This window comes from Bufo gargarizans, chromosome 5 (genome assembly GCF_014858855.1).
Source record: "Bufo gargarizans isolate SCDJY-AF-19 chromosome 5, ASM1485885v1, whole genome shotgun sequence".
NCBI classification, from domain to species: domain Eukaryota; kingdom Metazoa; phylum Chordata; class Amphibia; order Anura; family Bufonidae; genus Bufo; species Bufo gargarizans.
This window is the reverse complement of record NC_058084.1, coordinates 1,786,873-1,798,272: the sequence shown is the minus strand read 5'-3', so window position 1 is coordinate 1,798,272 and position 11,400 is coordinate 1,786,873. Positions and strand designations below refer to the sequence as shown.

At 49.8% G+C, this 11,400-nt stretch overlaps 1 protein-coding gene across 1 annotated transcript in view; it reads right to left on the bottom strand.

Moving 5' to 3' along the window:
* Window positions 1–4,679: 4,679 nt before the first annotated feature.
* LOC122937768 (alanine aminotransferase 2-like) overlaps window positions 4,680–11,400 on the bottom strand; it is a 91,747-nt gene continuing 85,026 nt past the window's right edge. The window contains exons 8-12 of the mRNA XM_044292803.1: window positions 10,222–10,358; window positions 7,267–7,438; window positions 6,742–6,897; window positions 5,093–5,205; window positions 4,680–4,909 (exon numbers count right to left, since the gene is read on the bottom strand). Coding sequence (XP_044148738.1) covers window positions 4,819–4,909; window positions 5,093–5,205; window positions 6,742–6,897; window positions 7,267–7,438; window positions 10,222–10,358 — 669 coding nt within the window. The 3' untranslated portion in view covers window positions 4,680–4,818. The remainder of the gene's footprint in view (window positions 4,910–5,092; window positions 5,206–6,741; window positions 6,898–7,266; window positions 7,439–10,221; window positions 10,359–11,400) is intronic.

Below are 11,400 nucleotides of genomic sequence, written 5' to 3'. Positions count from 1 at the left end.
GTGATAAAAAACTGAATGTGTTACCCAGACCCGAACTTCTTCACTGAAGTTCAGGTTTGGGTTCGGTGTTGTGTAGATGTAATTATTTTCCCTTATAACATGGGGAAAATAATAGCATTCTGAATACAGAACGCTTAGTAGAAGGTCAATTGAGGGTTAAAAATAAATTAATTAACTCACCTCCTCCAATTGATCGCGTAATTGCCGGTCTTCTGTTCTTTCTTCAGGACCTGTCAAAGGACCTGTGGTGACGTCACTGAGCTCATCACATGGTCCATCACCACGGTGATGGACCATGCGATTGGACCATGTGATGTGACATCACCACAGGTCCTTTAGCCGGCAGCTCATGATTAAAGAAGTAAGAAGAGATCGGCAACTACACGATCAAGAGGAGGAGGTGAATTAAGCAGGGATCTTAAAAACCGAAGAATGAGGTATCCCCTGATCTGCTGGTCCTGTGCTTGGTGCAGCGCCTCCTGCGTCCCTCAGATCACCCACCCTGGCTTACGTGGGTGACATGCGTCCTCTTGTGCCCCCTTCCTCACCATCACATGCCGGGCTCTATAAGGGTCTATTCGCTTAGAGGTACGTCCTAGCTTACCCCAAGCTAGGTGAAGGTGTGCAGGGCCACGTCTCTTCGGGGTATGCACAAGCCAGCCAGAGCATTCTAAGCTCAGCTGGACATGGAGGCCAAAGCCTAGAGCCTCAGAAGCCAGGAGGAGTTTTCCCTGGACAAATCTAGAGACATTCCAGACTTGTGAGGGGAAGGAGCCGGTATGTCCTGTGTCTTTGGGATCATGTGCTGTTGCTACACAGGGAGGACCAAGTGGTAAAGTCACAAGCAGTGCTAACATCTTTAAAGGGTAACCCCGCTGCTAAAAGACATGTTCCTAAGTGCCCTAAGGGGAATGTGACGCTACCAGTTCAGTCATCAAGGTGACGAAGCGTAAAGCATAATTAGACCTTGTTGTATGAAGGGAATACAGGTAAAGCCACCCTTCTGTTTGCGGGGGTTTCATTGCATAGTGGCGGGATTACAGAGTGAGGTCATCCCCGCGCTTTCTTTGGTACTAGACCTCAGTATATTCAAAAGAAAGCCGGGAATGAGTGTTTGAGTGTTTGTTTTTTTTCAGACCTTTTGGTTCTCTTGTTTATATCGAGAAAAGGTGAATGGACACCCTACTCATATGGGCAGAGACCTAGTGGTAGCCATTGCTGTATCAGTCAGTAATGGTCTATATTCTCATGCATCACTCTAACCTTCCTTGGATACCCTTAGAGCACCTCCTAAGCACAAGTCGAGGACGGCTTGGTTTTAAGTAAGGGGGAATGTAACTCCCCAGAGTGGTGTTACCACTCCTACGCCTTGCTTCCATCTGTGTATTGTGATAAAGTGCACAGTAGAGGTATTGTGGGGGGTGTATTTCACCAGGTGGTCCAGCATAGCTAGGTGAGATAACTGAAATCCAGAAACGGTGCTGCTTCAGCGAGGCATAGCTTGCTGGAGATTGTTTTGTTTAAAGTTGTATGGGCTGGATTTCTTTGGACTGGGAGACAGATTGGCAGTGGGATTCTCTCGGTCCACACCCCTAGTCCATTACAGGTATTCCCTTTAGCTGAGGAGATCACAGGTGAGGTCAGCTGGGCTGTAATCAAGGAGGGATTAGACAAGCCTCTGTGTATTACTGTGGGAGGGGAAGTGGCCCTACAGAAAGGGTTGGAGCCCGAGACCCTGGGTGTAAACTGCGTTTTTGAGGTGAGTCAGGGAGAAGACCTCTGTACTATCTAGAGCCCAGACGGGCAGGTGTTTATTTTGGTCTATGTTTGTGCTGAAGTGCCAGAATGAAGCACCATTTGGACTTGAACTCTGTTGTCAGAGGAGAAATCTGTGATTGGGACCCCCTGTGAGAGAGCGATCCCTTACTATTGGTGGAGGATGCGTGCGGTGTCCATGGAAAAAGGGCACAACGATTGTTGCTATGGGCAACGGTGGGTGCTGCTGAATGCTGCTAATCCAGACACTTGCTATCTTGCATGAAACTGAGTTGGTCATTTAAAGGGTCGGAAGCCCAAGTAAAGAGACTGACCTATTGAGAGCTATTCCCCCCCCCCCTCCCCCCTTTTGGTTTGTTAATCTAATGTCCTGGGTAAAATCTGCAACTACAATGCAAAGTGCATCAAGTGGCATGAAGGAAATGATGAAGTAGCTGGTGCAGGCTAGCAACAGGCCATGGAGCAACGGCAAAGGTTGAATGCAGAGGATAAAAAGAGACAAACAGACCATGGCACAGCAGCATAACAGGCCATGGCACAGCAGCATAACAGACCATGGCACAGCAGCATAACAGGCCATGGCACAGCAGCATAACAGGCCATGGCACAGCAGCATAACAGGCCATGGCACAGCAGCATAACAGGCCATGGCACAGCAGCATAACAGGCCATGGCACAGCAGCATAACAGGCCATGGGACAGCAGCATAACAGGCCATGGCACAGCAGCATAACAGGCCATGGCACAGCAGCATAACAGGCCATGGCACAGCAGCATAACAGGCCATGGCACAGCAGCATAACAGGCCATGGCACAACAGCAACAGACCATGGCACAGCAGCATAACAGGCCATGGCACAGCAGCATAACAGGCCATGGCACAGCAGCATAACAGGCCATGGCACAGCAGCATAACAGGCCATGGCACAGCAGCATAACAGACCATGGCACAGCAGCATAACAGGCCATGGCAGAGCAGCAACAGACCATGGCACAGCAGCAACATACCATGACACAGCAGCAACAGGCCATGGCACAGCAGCATAACAGGCCATGGCACAGCAGCAACAGACCATGGCACAGCAGCATAACAGGCCATGTCACAGCAGCAACAGACCATGGCACAGCAGCATAACAGACCATGGCACAGCAGCATAACAGGCCATGGCACAGCAGCAACAGGCCATGGCACAGCAGCAACATACCATGACATAGCAGCAACAGGCCATGGCACAGCAGCAGGAAACAAATTGTATGTTAATAGAGCAGATTGCTGCACTTAGACTGCTGTGACTCAACCCCAACGAGTGGAGGGGATCCCCCAGTCACTGATAATGTGAGGAGGGTTGTGCAGCGGGCCTTGCAAAATATGACACCTGATGATGGCATTGAGGCCTACTTCACTGTGTTTGAGAGAGTGGCGGAAAGAGAGAGGCTCCCAGCTGCAGAGTGGGCAGAGGTGATTGCTACATTTTAAACAGGGGAACCCTAAAAAGCCTACCATGACCTCAGGGAGCAGGATGTCCAGGACTATAGCAAGTTAAAGTTGGAGATCCTTGCTCGCCTTGGAGTCACCCCAGCGGTACGTGCCAGGAGGGTCCGCGACTGGAACTGGAATGTTTGATCTGGTCCATTTGGTGAGAAAATGGCTGGAGCCAAAGACCTCTACACCGGCGGAGATCATGGAGAGGCTGGTGGTCGACCATTACTTCAGGGCCCTCCCTGCAGAGCTGCAACGCTGCGTTGGACATGGAGATCCCAAGACTGCTGACCAGCTGGTTACCCTGGTGGAAAGTTTCCTAACGACTAAAGATTACCTCAGTGATGTTCCTACTGTGCCAGCAACTCCCAGAAGTGCCAGATCCGTGACATCCGTGGGTAAGAGAGTTCCAGCTGGTGAAAGTGTGTGGGAAAATACAAGAGGGAGCAAGGCTCTGGAGGTTGGGCATGGTCAAAAGACTGATCGTGAATCCCAGGGGCAATCTGGTCCTAGAAAAGTCTTACCGCATGGAAAACCAGGGGTGCCAGTAGAGTTGATGAGGGCGAGGGTGTGTGTGTAAGGGGCAGCACCAATCTTAAAGTTGATGTGTTTTGCCTTGATGATCAGTTTTTGTGTGTTTTTCTCCATGAAGATCTGACTACTGAAGGTCTGGAAGGAGGAAAGCAAGATGGCAGCTCTTCACAGGGCACATGTTGAAATCTGTAATATAGGAGAGGGGAGACTCAAGTGGTCACAAACTGCCGGTGATGATGTCACTAGGTGGAGCTGCTGAAGGCCTGTTAAAAAGGGGTATCCTCCCACCCAGAGGGTTGTTTTCAAGGATTTCCTGATAGCCACAGTCCCTGAAGAGCGGTCCAGAGAGACAGAGGCTAGAGGGAGTGCTGCCTCCGAGTTCAGTGGGGGAAGCCATTATTGTGCACCAGTGGTTGGTGGTGTGGAGGGTTTAGAGCCCCATTAGAAGCTGAAAGTAGCGGGCCCAGTAGAGCCCCATGGATGCATCAGGCCCCAGAAAGCCATCCGGTTCAGTGTAACGTACCAACCATTGTGCCTCTGCCTGAGAGAACCGGTAACCATCATGCATTTGCCATCTCTGCTGTAGAGCGCACATTTTGCGCTGTTTCCTGGCTGTCGTCTACTCTTTCGTGCACCTGTCCTGGACTCGAGACTGGTAACAGTGCCACAGTTACAGTACCTGCCACAACCACCTATACATCGCTTCTGTCTCTCTAGCTATGGATCCCCTCTGACTATGGATGTCCTTTGGTAGTTCACAAATAACGGTATGGTTCGTCCACCCAGGATTATTTTGTGTGGTGGCTCACTCGTTGTGACATCATCAGTCCCCTGCAGCCTCCATGTATTACATCATTGTCTTTACGTCTTAGATAATGGACAAGGAAACGTTACGACATAAATTCTGTTTATTAAAGTGCAGCTTGGTCCTGGATTTCCCCATCTGCAGAATATTTGGGTGAGTTCTGGTGTCTCCTGAGAGTGGGGGGATGGGGCGATGAGGAGCGTGACCCCCAGATCACCGACTGTCAGGAATATTCTGTTGTAAAGCGTGTGTGGAATTGTATGATCTGCTGAAGAATGGACTTCAGCTCATCGATGGGATGGGTAAGAGTGATCCTGGGAGACAAAAAAGAGATCGATGACATCACACTGCGCAGTTGGGGGACTACTATCTGTGGGAGCACTCTACCACTGAAAGTGAGACTCCGTATATCCCACATTACTTCACTTTCTCAAGTTCCAGCCCACCTGTTTCTATGGTTCCTTCATTCAAACTCTGTGTGAAAGATGATGACATACCTGAAGTGGTAAGTCCCCGCAGCCTGTCCAAAGCTGTTACCAGCACACAGCACAATGCCAGTGTCTTCCAGTAAAAGATGGCAATAGAGGTCATCAGGTTCCTGACTCCGGTCCTATGTGCATTGAAAAAGGAGTGTCACCTTAGCTAGGGATGGAGTGTCCACCACCTTATGTGGTATCATAGTGACTAGGGATGAAGTGTCCACCATCTGGTGCAGTATCATGGTGACTAGGGGTGAAGTGTCCACCACCTTGTGTGATATCAGTGACTAGGGATGAAGTGTCCACCATCTGGTGTAGTATCATGGTGACTAGGGGTGAAGTGTCCACCACCTTGTGTGATATCAGTGACTAGGGATGAAGTGTCCACCACCTTGTGTGATATCAGTGACTAGGGATGGAGGGTCCACCACCTTGTGTGATATCAGTGACTATGGATGGAGTACAATCTTGTGTGATATCAGTGACTAGGAATGGAGTGTGTACCTTCTTGTGTGGTATCATAGTGACTAGGGATGGAGTGTCCATCACCTTGTGTGGTATCATAGTGACTAGGGGTGAAGTGTCCACCACCTTGTGTGATATCAGTGACTAGGGATGGAGTACAATCTTGTGTGATATCAGTGACTAGGAATGGAGTGTGTACCTTCTTGTGTGGTATCATAGTGACTAGGGATGGAGTGTCCATCACCTTGTGTGGTATCATAGTGACTAGGGATGGAGTGTCCACCACCTTAAGTGGTATCATAGTCACTAGGGATGAAGTGTCCACCATCTGGTGTAGTATCATGGTGACTAGGGGTGAAGTGTCCACCACCTTGTGTGATATCAGTGACTAGGGATGAAGTGTCCACCATCTGGTGTAGTATCATGGTGACTAGGGATGAAGTGTCCACCACCTTGTGTGATATCAGTGACTATGGATGGAGTACAATCTTGTGTGATATCAGTGACTAGGAATGGAGTGTGTACCTTCTTGTGTGGTATCATAGTGACTAGGGATGGAGTGTCCATCACCTTGTGTGGTATCATAGTGACTAGGGATGGAGTGGCCACCACCTTGTGTGGTATCATAGTAACGAGGGATGGAGTTTCCACCACCTTGTGTGATATCAGTGACTAGGGATGGAGTGTCCACCACCTTGTGTGGTATAGTGACTAGGGATGGAGTGTCCACCACCTTGTATGGTATAATAGTAACGAGGGATGGAGTGTCCACCATCTTGTGTGGTATGATTGTGATTAAGGATGCAGTGTCAACCACCTTGTGTGGTATCATGGTGATTAGGGATGGAGTATCCACCACCTTATGTGGTATCATTGTGACTAGGGATGGCATGTCCACCATCTTGTGTGGTATTATAGTGACAAAGGATGTAGTGTCCACCACCTTATGTGGTATAATAGTGACTAGGAATGGAGTGTCCACCTTCTTGTTTGGTATCATAGTGACTAGGGATGGAGTGTCCACCACCTTGTGTGGTATCATAGTGACTAGGGATGGAGTGTCCACCATGTTGTATCATAGTGACTAGTAATGCAGTGTCTACAGTTGCAGATGCAACCCTATCCTTGAAGTGGAGAATTGTGATGGGCATTTTAGGTTTATGCTCCCTGTGACCATTTGCCTGCTATGACTATGGTGATACCTGCGCCAGTCTGATAGCCCTGTCTGGGATCTGGACTTTGGCAAAAGCGTACAGGGCTCCTTGGATGGGATTGCATTGGATTCCAGGGGCCCGGTTCAGGATTTCCTCTGTGATCTTGGCTTTCTCTGCCAGATTATCGAGCAGCATCTGCTTCTCCTGGAAAAAAGATGTTGCACCCAAAATCATCAGCACTCGACTCGTCACAAAACCGCTGCCCCCAGTAACCAATCAGACTGTTCTGTTTTTTGTTTGTTTGTCTATGGAGATCCTTGGTAAGGAATCATTATGGTCTATTGGAGTCCTGGGGGGAGGGGGTCATTGTTGTCTATAAAGATCCTAGGTAAGGGGGTCATTGTGGTCTATAGGTGTTCTGTAGACGGGGTTACTGTGGTTTATGGGAGCCCTGGGGGAGGGGGTCACTGTGTTCTATGGGAGTAAGGGAGGATCAATAGTGTTACAACAGAGAGCTATCACATTGGCTTCTTCCTGGGGTCATACCCTCTCTTTGCCCACTACTGCTCTCACCTTCATGAAGGTCTCATAAGAGCGGTCTCCGGGTTGTGGGGGATCTAGGACCGCTTCCATCATCAGCACCCCAATGATGGGTGGGATACTGAATGATTTCAGGATGTAGAAAACCTCAAAAACTGCAGGATCAACGTTCACAAACTCAATGTATCCGGCCCGTGGCCCGCACCTTATAGACGGAGAGAAGGATGAGTCCATAGAGTTATCTGTATGAAGGAGGCATAGAGAGAGAGGGTACAGAGATGGGGGGAGAGAGAGAGAGAGGGGATAAAGAGAGAGAGAGAGGATAGAGAAATGGAGAGAGAGAGAGAGAGGGGGGTACAGAGATGGGGAGAGAGAGAGGGGGTACAGAGACAGAGATAGAGAGAGGGGGTACAGAGATAGAGAGGGGGTACAGAGATAGAGAGAGAGGGGATAGAGAAATGGAGGAGAGAGAGGGGGGATAGAAAAGAGAGAGAGAGAGAGAGAGAGAGAGAGAGGATAGAGAGAAAGGGAGAGAGAGAGATAGAGAGAGAGAGGATAGAGAAATGGAGAGAGAGAGAGGAGAGAGAGAGAGAGAGAGAGAGAGAGGATAGAGAAATGGAGAGAGAGAGAGAGAGGATAGAGAAATGGAGAGAGAGAGAGAGAGCAGAGAGAGGATAGAGAAAGAAATGGAGAGAGAGAGAGAGAGAGAGAAGAGGGAGATAGAGAAATGGAGAGAGAGAGAGAGGAGAAGGATAGAGAAATGGAGAGAGAGAGATAGAGAAATGGAGAGAGAGAGAGAGAGCGAGAGAGAGGATAGAGAAATGGAGAGAGAGAGAGGGGATAGAGGGAGAGAGAGAGAGGGGGGGATAGAGAAATGGAGAGAGAGAGAGAGAGAGAGGATAGAGAAATGGAGAGAGAGAGAGGGGATAGAGAGAGAGAGGAGAGAGAGGATAGAGAAATGGAGAGAGAGAGAGAGAGAGGATAGAGGGGATAGAGAGAGAGAGAGGATAGAGAAATGGAGAGAGAGAGAGAGGGGATAGAGAGATGAATGGGGAGAGAGAGATGAAGGGAGAGAGGGGATAGAGAAATGGAGAGGAGATAGAGATGGAGAGAGAGAGGGATAGAGAGATGGAGAGAGAGAGAGGGGGGATAGAGAAATAGAGAGAGAGAGAGAGAGAGAGGGGATAAAGAGAGAGAGGATAGAGAAATGGAGAGAGAGAGGGGGATAGAGAGATGAATAGAGAGAGAGAAATGGAGAGGAGATAGAGATGGAGAGAGAGAGCGGATAGAGAGATGGAAAGGGCAGAGAGAGAGATGAAGGGAGAGAGAGGATAGATGAAGGGAGAAAGGAACAGATGAGAGAGAGGGGGGATATAGAGGGGATAGAGAGATGGAGGGAGAGGGGGGTAGAGAGATGGAGGGAGAGGGGGGTAGAGAGATGGAGGGAGAGGGGGGTAGAGAGATGGAAAGGGCAGAGAGAGAGGGGATAGAGAGACGGAAAGAGATAGGAGGGAGAGACGGGGTACAGAGATGGGAATAAAGAGCGGAAATAGAGAATTGGAGAGAGGGGGAGTGAGAGAGGTGATAGATGAAGGGAGAGAGTGATGGAGGGAGAGAGGAGAGAGAGGGGGGATGGAGGGACTGGGGAGAGAGAGAGGGAATAGAGATAGATAGGGAGATTGAGAGAGGGGATAGAGAAATTAAGAGAGCAGAAAGAGAAGCAATAGCGAGATGGAGTGTCACGGTCCCTTCTGTGACAGATGTCAGGAGATCAAGGAGACTGGCGGAGCGTCGAGGAATCAGCCTCCTTGATTACTCTTTATTCAGTGTTTGTGACCTCATCCCCTGTTTCAGGTGTAGCTTAGTACTCATTACTCTACCCTATTTAGTGTTGCCCCATCCTTCTGACTGTGCGGTACATAGCTTCATTTGGGTTTGGCAGAGCTGGTGTGAGGTCGTCTCTGGTGTTCCTGCTCGTCCATCACTACAGAAGTTAAGTGTCGCGTTTGTTTTTTCTCTTCCTTGCTTGTTGTTACAAGGCCTCAGGGAGACGCCTGTTCCTTCTTCGGGGAGGGAACGGGTTGCCTCAGCCCTGACAATATTCTTAGGGATCTCTAGGGTCTCCAGGGTCCCAGGTTCCAGGGTATGGGCATTTCTACCTTCAAGGGTGCCCATACGGTTAGGAGTCAGGGCCAGGAGTAGGGTTACTAGGACTGTCCCTAGCTTTGAGGCCTAGTGGCTTTCCCTTTCCCTCCTGGTTGTCAGTTTGGTGTTTCCTCCTATACCTCATCTGTGACATGGAGAGAGCGGATAGAGAGAGGGGAGAGAGCGGATAGAGAGAGGGGAGAGAGCGGATAGAGAGAGAGGAGAGAGCGGATAGAGAGAGAGGAGAGAGCGGATAGAGAGAGCGGATAGAGAGAGAGGAGAGAGCGGATAGAGAGAGGAGAGAGCGGATAGAGAGAGAGCGGATAGAGAGGAGAGAGCGGATAGAGAGAGAGAGGAGAGAGCGGATAGAGAGAGAGGAGAGAGCGGATAGAGAGAGAGGAGAGAGCGGATAGAGAGAGCGGATAGAGAGAGAGGAGAGAGCGGATAGAGAGAGGAGAGAGCGGATAGAGAGAGGAGAGAGCGGATAGAGAGAGAGCGGATAGAGAGAGGAGAGAGCGGATAGAGAGAGAGAGGAGAGAGCGGATAGAGAGCGGATGGAGAGAGAGGAGAGAGCGGATGGAGAGAGAGGAGAGAGCGGATAGAGAGAGAGGAGAGAGCGGATAGAGAGAGAGGAGAGAGCGGATAGAGAGAGGGGAGAGAGCGGATAGAGAGAGAGAGGAGAGAGCAGATAGAGAGAGAGGAGAGAGCGGATAGAGAGAGCGGATAGAGAGAGCGGATAGAGAGAGGGGATAGAGAGCGGATAGAGAGAGCGGATAGAGAGAGCGGATGGAGAGGGGAGAGAGCGGATGGATAGAGCGGATAGAGAGCACATTTCTTTCTCACTCTCCGGCGATGCCCTTGGACATGGAGTAGACTGATATCAGCTGCACTCGCTCTGAATACTCAGGTCCCATTTGATAGAGAACTTTCTTAAAAGAATGGAAAGAAACTCCTGGACCAAAGACAGTCTCCTGATAAACCTGCGGGAGACGCCCAGAAGATGAATGAAAAACTGTACAGATAAAAAACATCCTGACTCCTGAGAGCACGTGCATCATACAGTCCCCAAATAATACCGCCAAATAGCAACCATACACCACTGCAACCCCATACAGTGTTCACATAATACTGCCACATAGTAGGTACATAATGCTGCTACGTAATACCCACATATTAGGCTACTTTCACACTGGCGTTTTGGTTTCCGTTTCTGAGATCCGGGGCTCAGCCGTCCAAACGGATCAGTTTTTCCCTAATGATTTCTGAATGGATGCGGATCCGCTCAGAATGCGTCAGTTTGCCTCCGTTCCGTCTCCGTTCCGCTCTGGAGGCCGCCTGCAGCGTTTTGCTGTCTGCCTGACGAAACTGAGCCAAACGGATCCGTCCTGACGCACAATGTAAGTCAAGGGGACGGATAAGTTTTCACTGACACAATAGAAAACGGATGAGTGTGAAAGAAGCCTTACTTTCTCCATACCGTGTTCGCGGGCCCTACTGGCCGCCACCATCCCTACTGATCTAGACTGGGATGTTTCCCAGCTACAGGCGTTTATCGCGATCCTCAGGACGACCGTGGCTTGGAAGAGGTTAAATAGTAAATGCCATGATGCTGATGGAAACACATAGGGCCTGAAGGGTGAACAGATAATAAACACAATGCCCAGCTCGCCGCGCGTCCTGTATCCTCCGCGCACGGAGCGAACCCGGTACGTTCTCACCATATAGCAGCAAAAAGGTCCAGCTCTACGGAGGAGTCTGCTGCTGGGTCTTTATTTTCAGTAACAAATGTGGACACCATCGCCCCCCCGCCGCGCACATTGACGCGTTTCAAACTATACCGTTCTTAGTCGTAACTGTGTGCCCTGCCTGACCCTCGGGTTTACATAGATCCATCGCCCCTGAAAAGGAGGGGGACGGGAACCACACCCCGAGGACGAGGCAAAGCCACAGCTACATTTGACATCATATTAAAAAACAGCCATTAATCCCCAAAAATGCGAAATATGAGGTACAAAATACAAA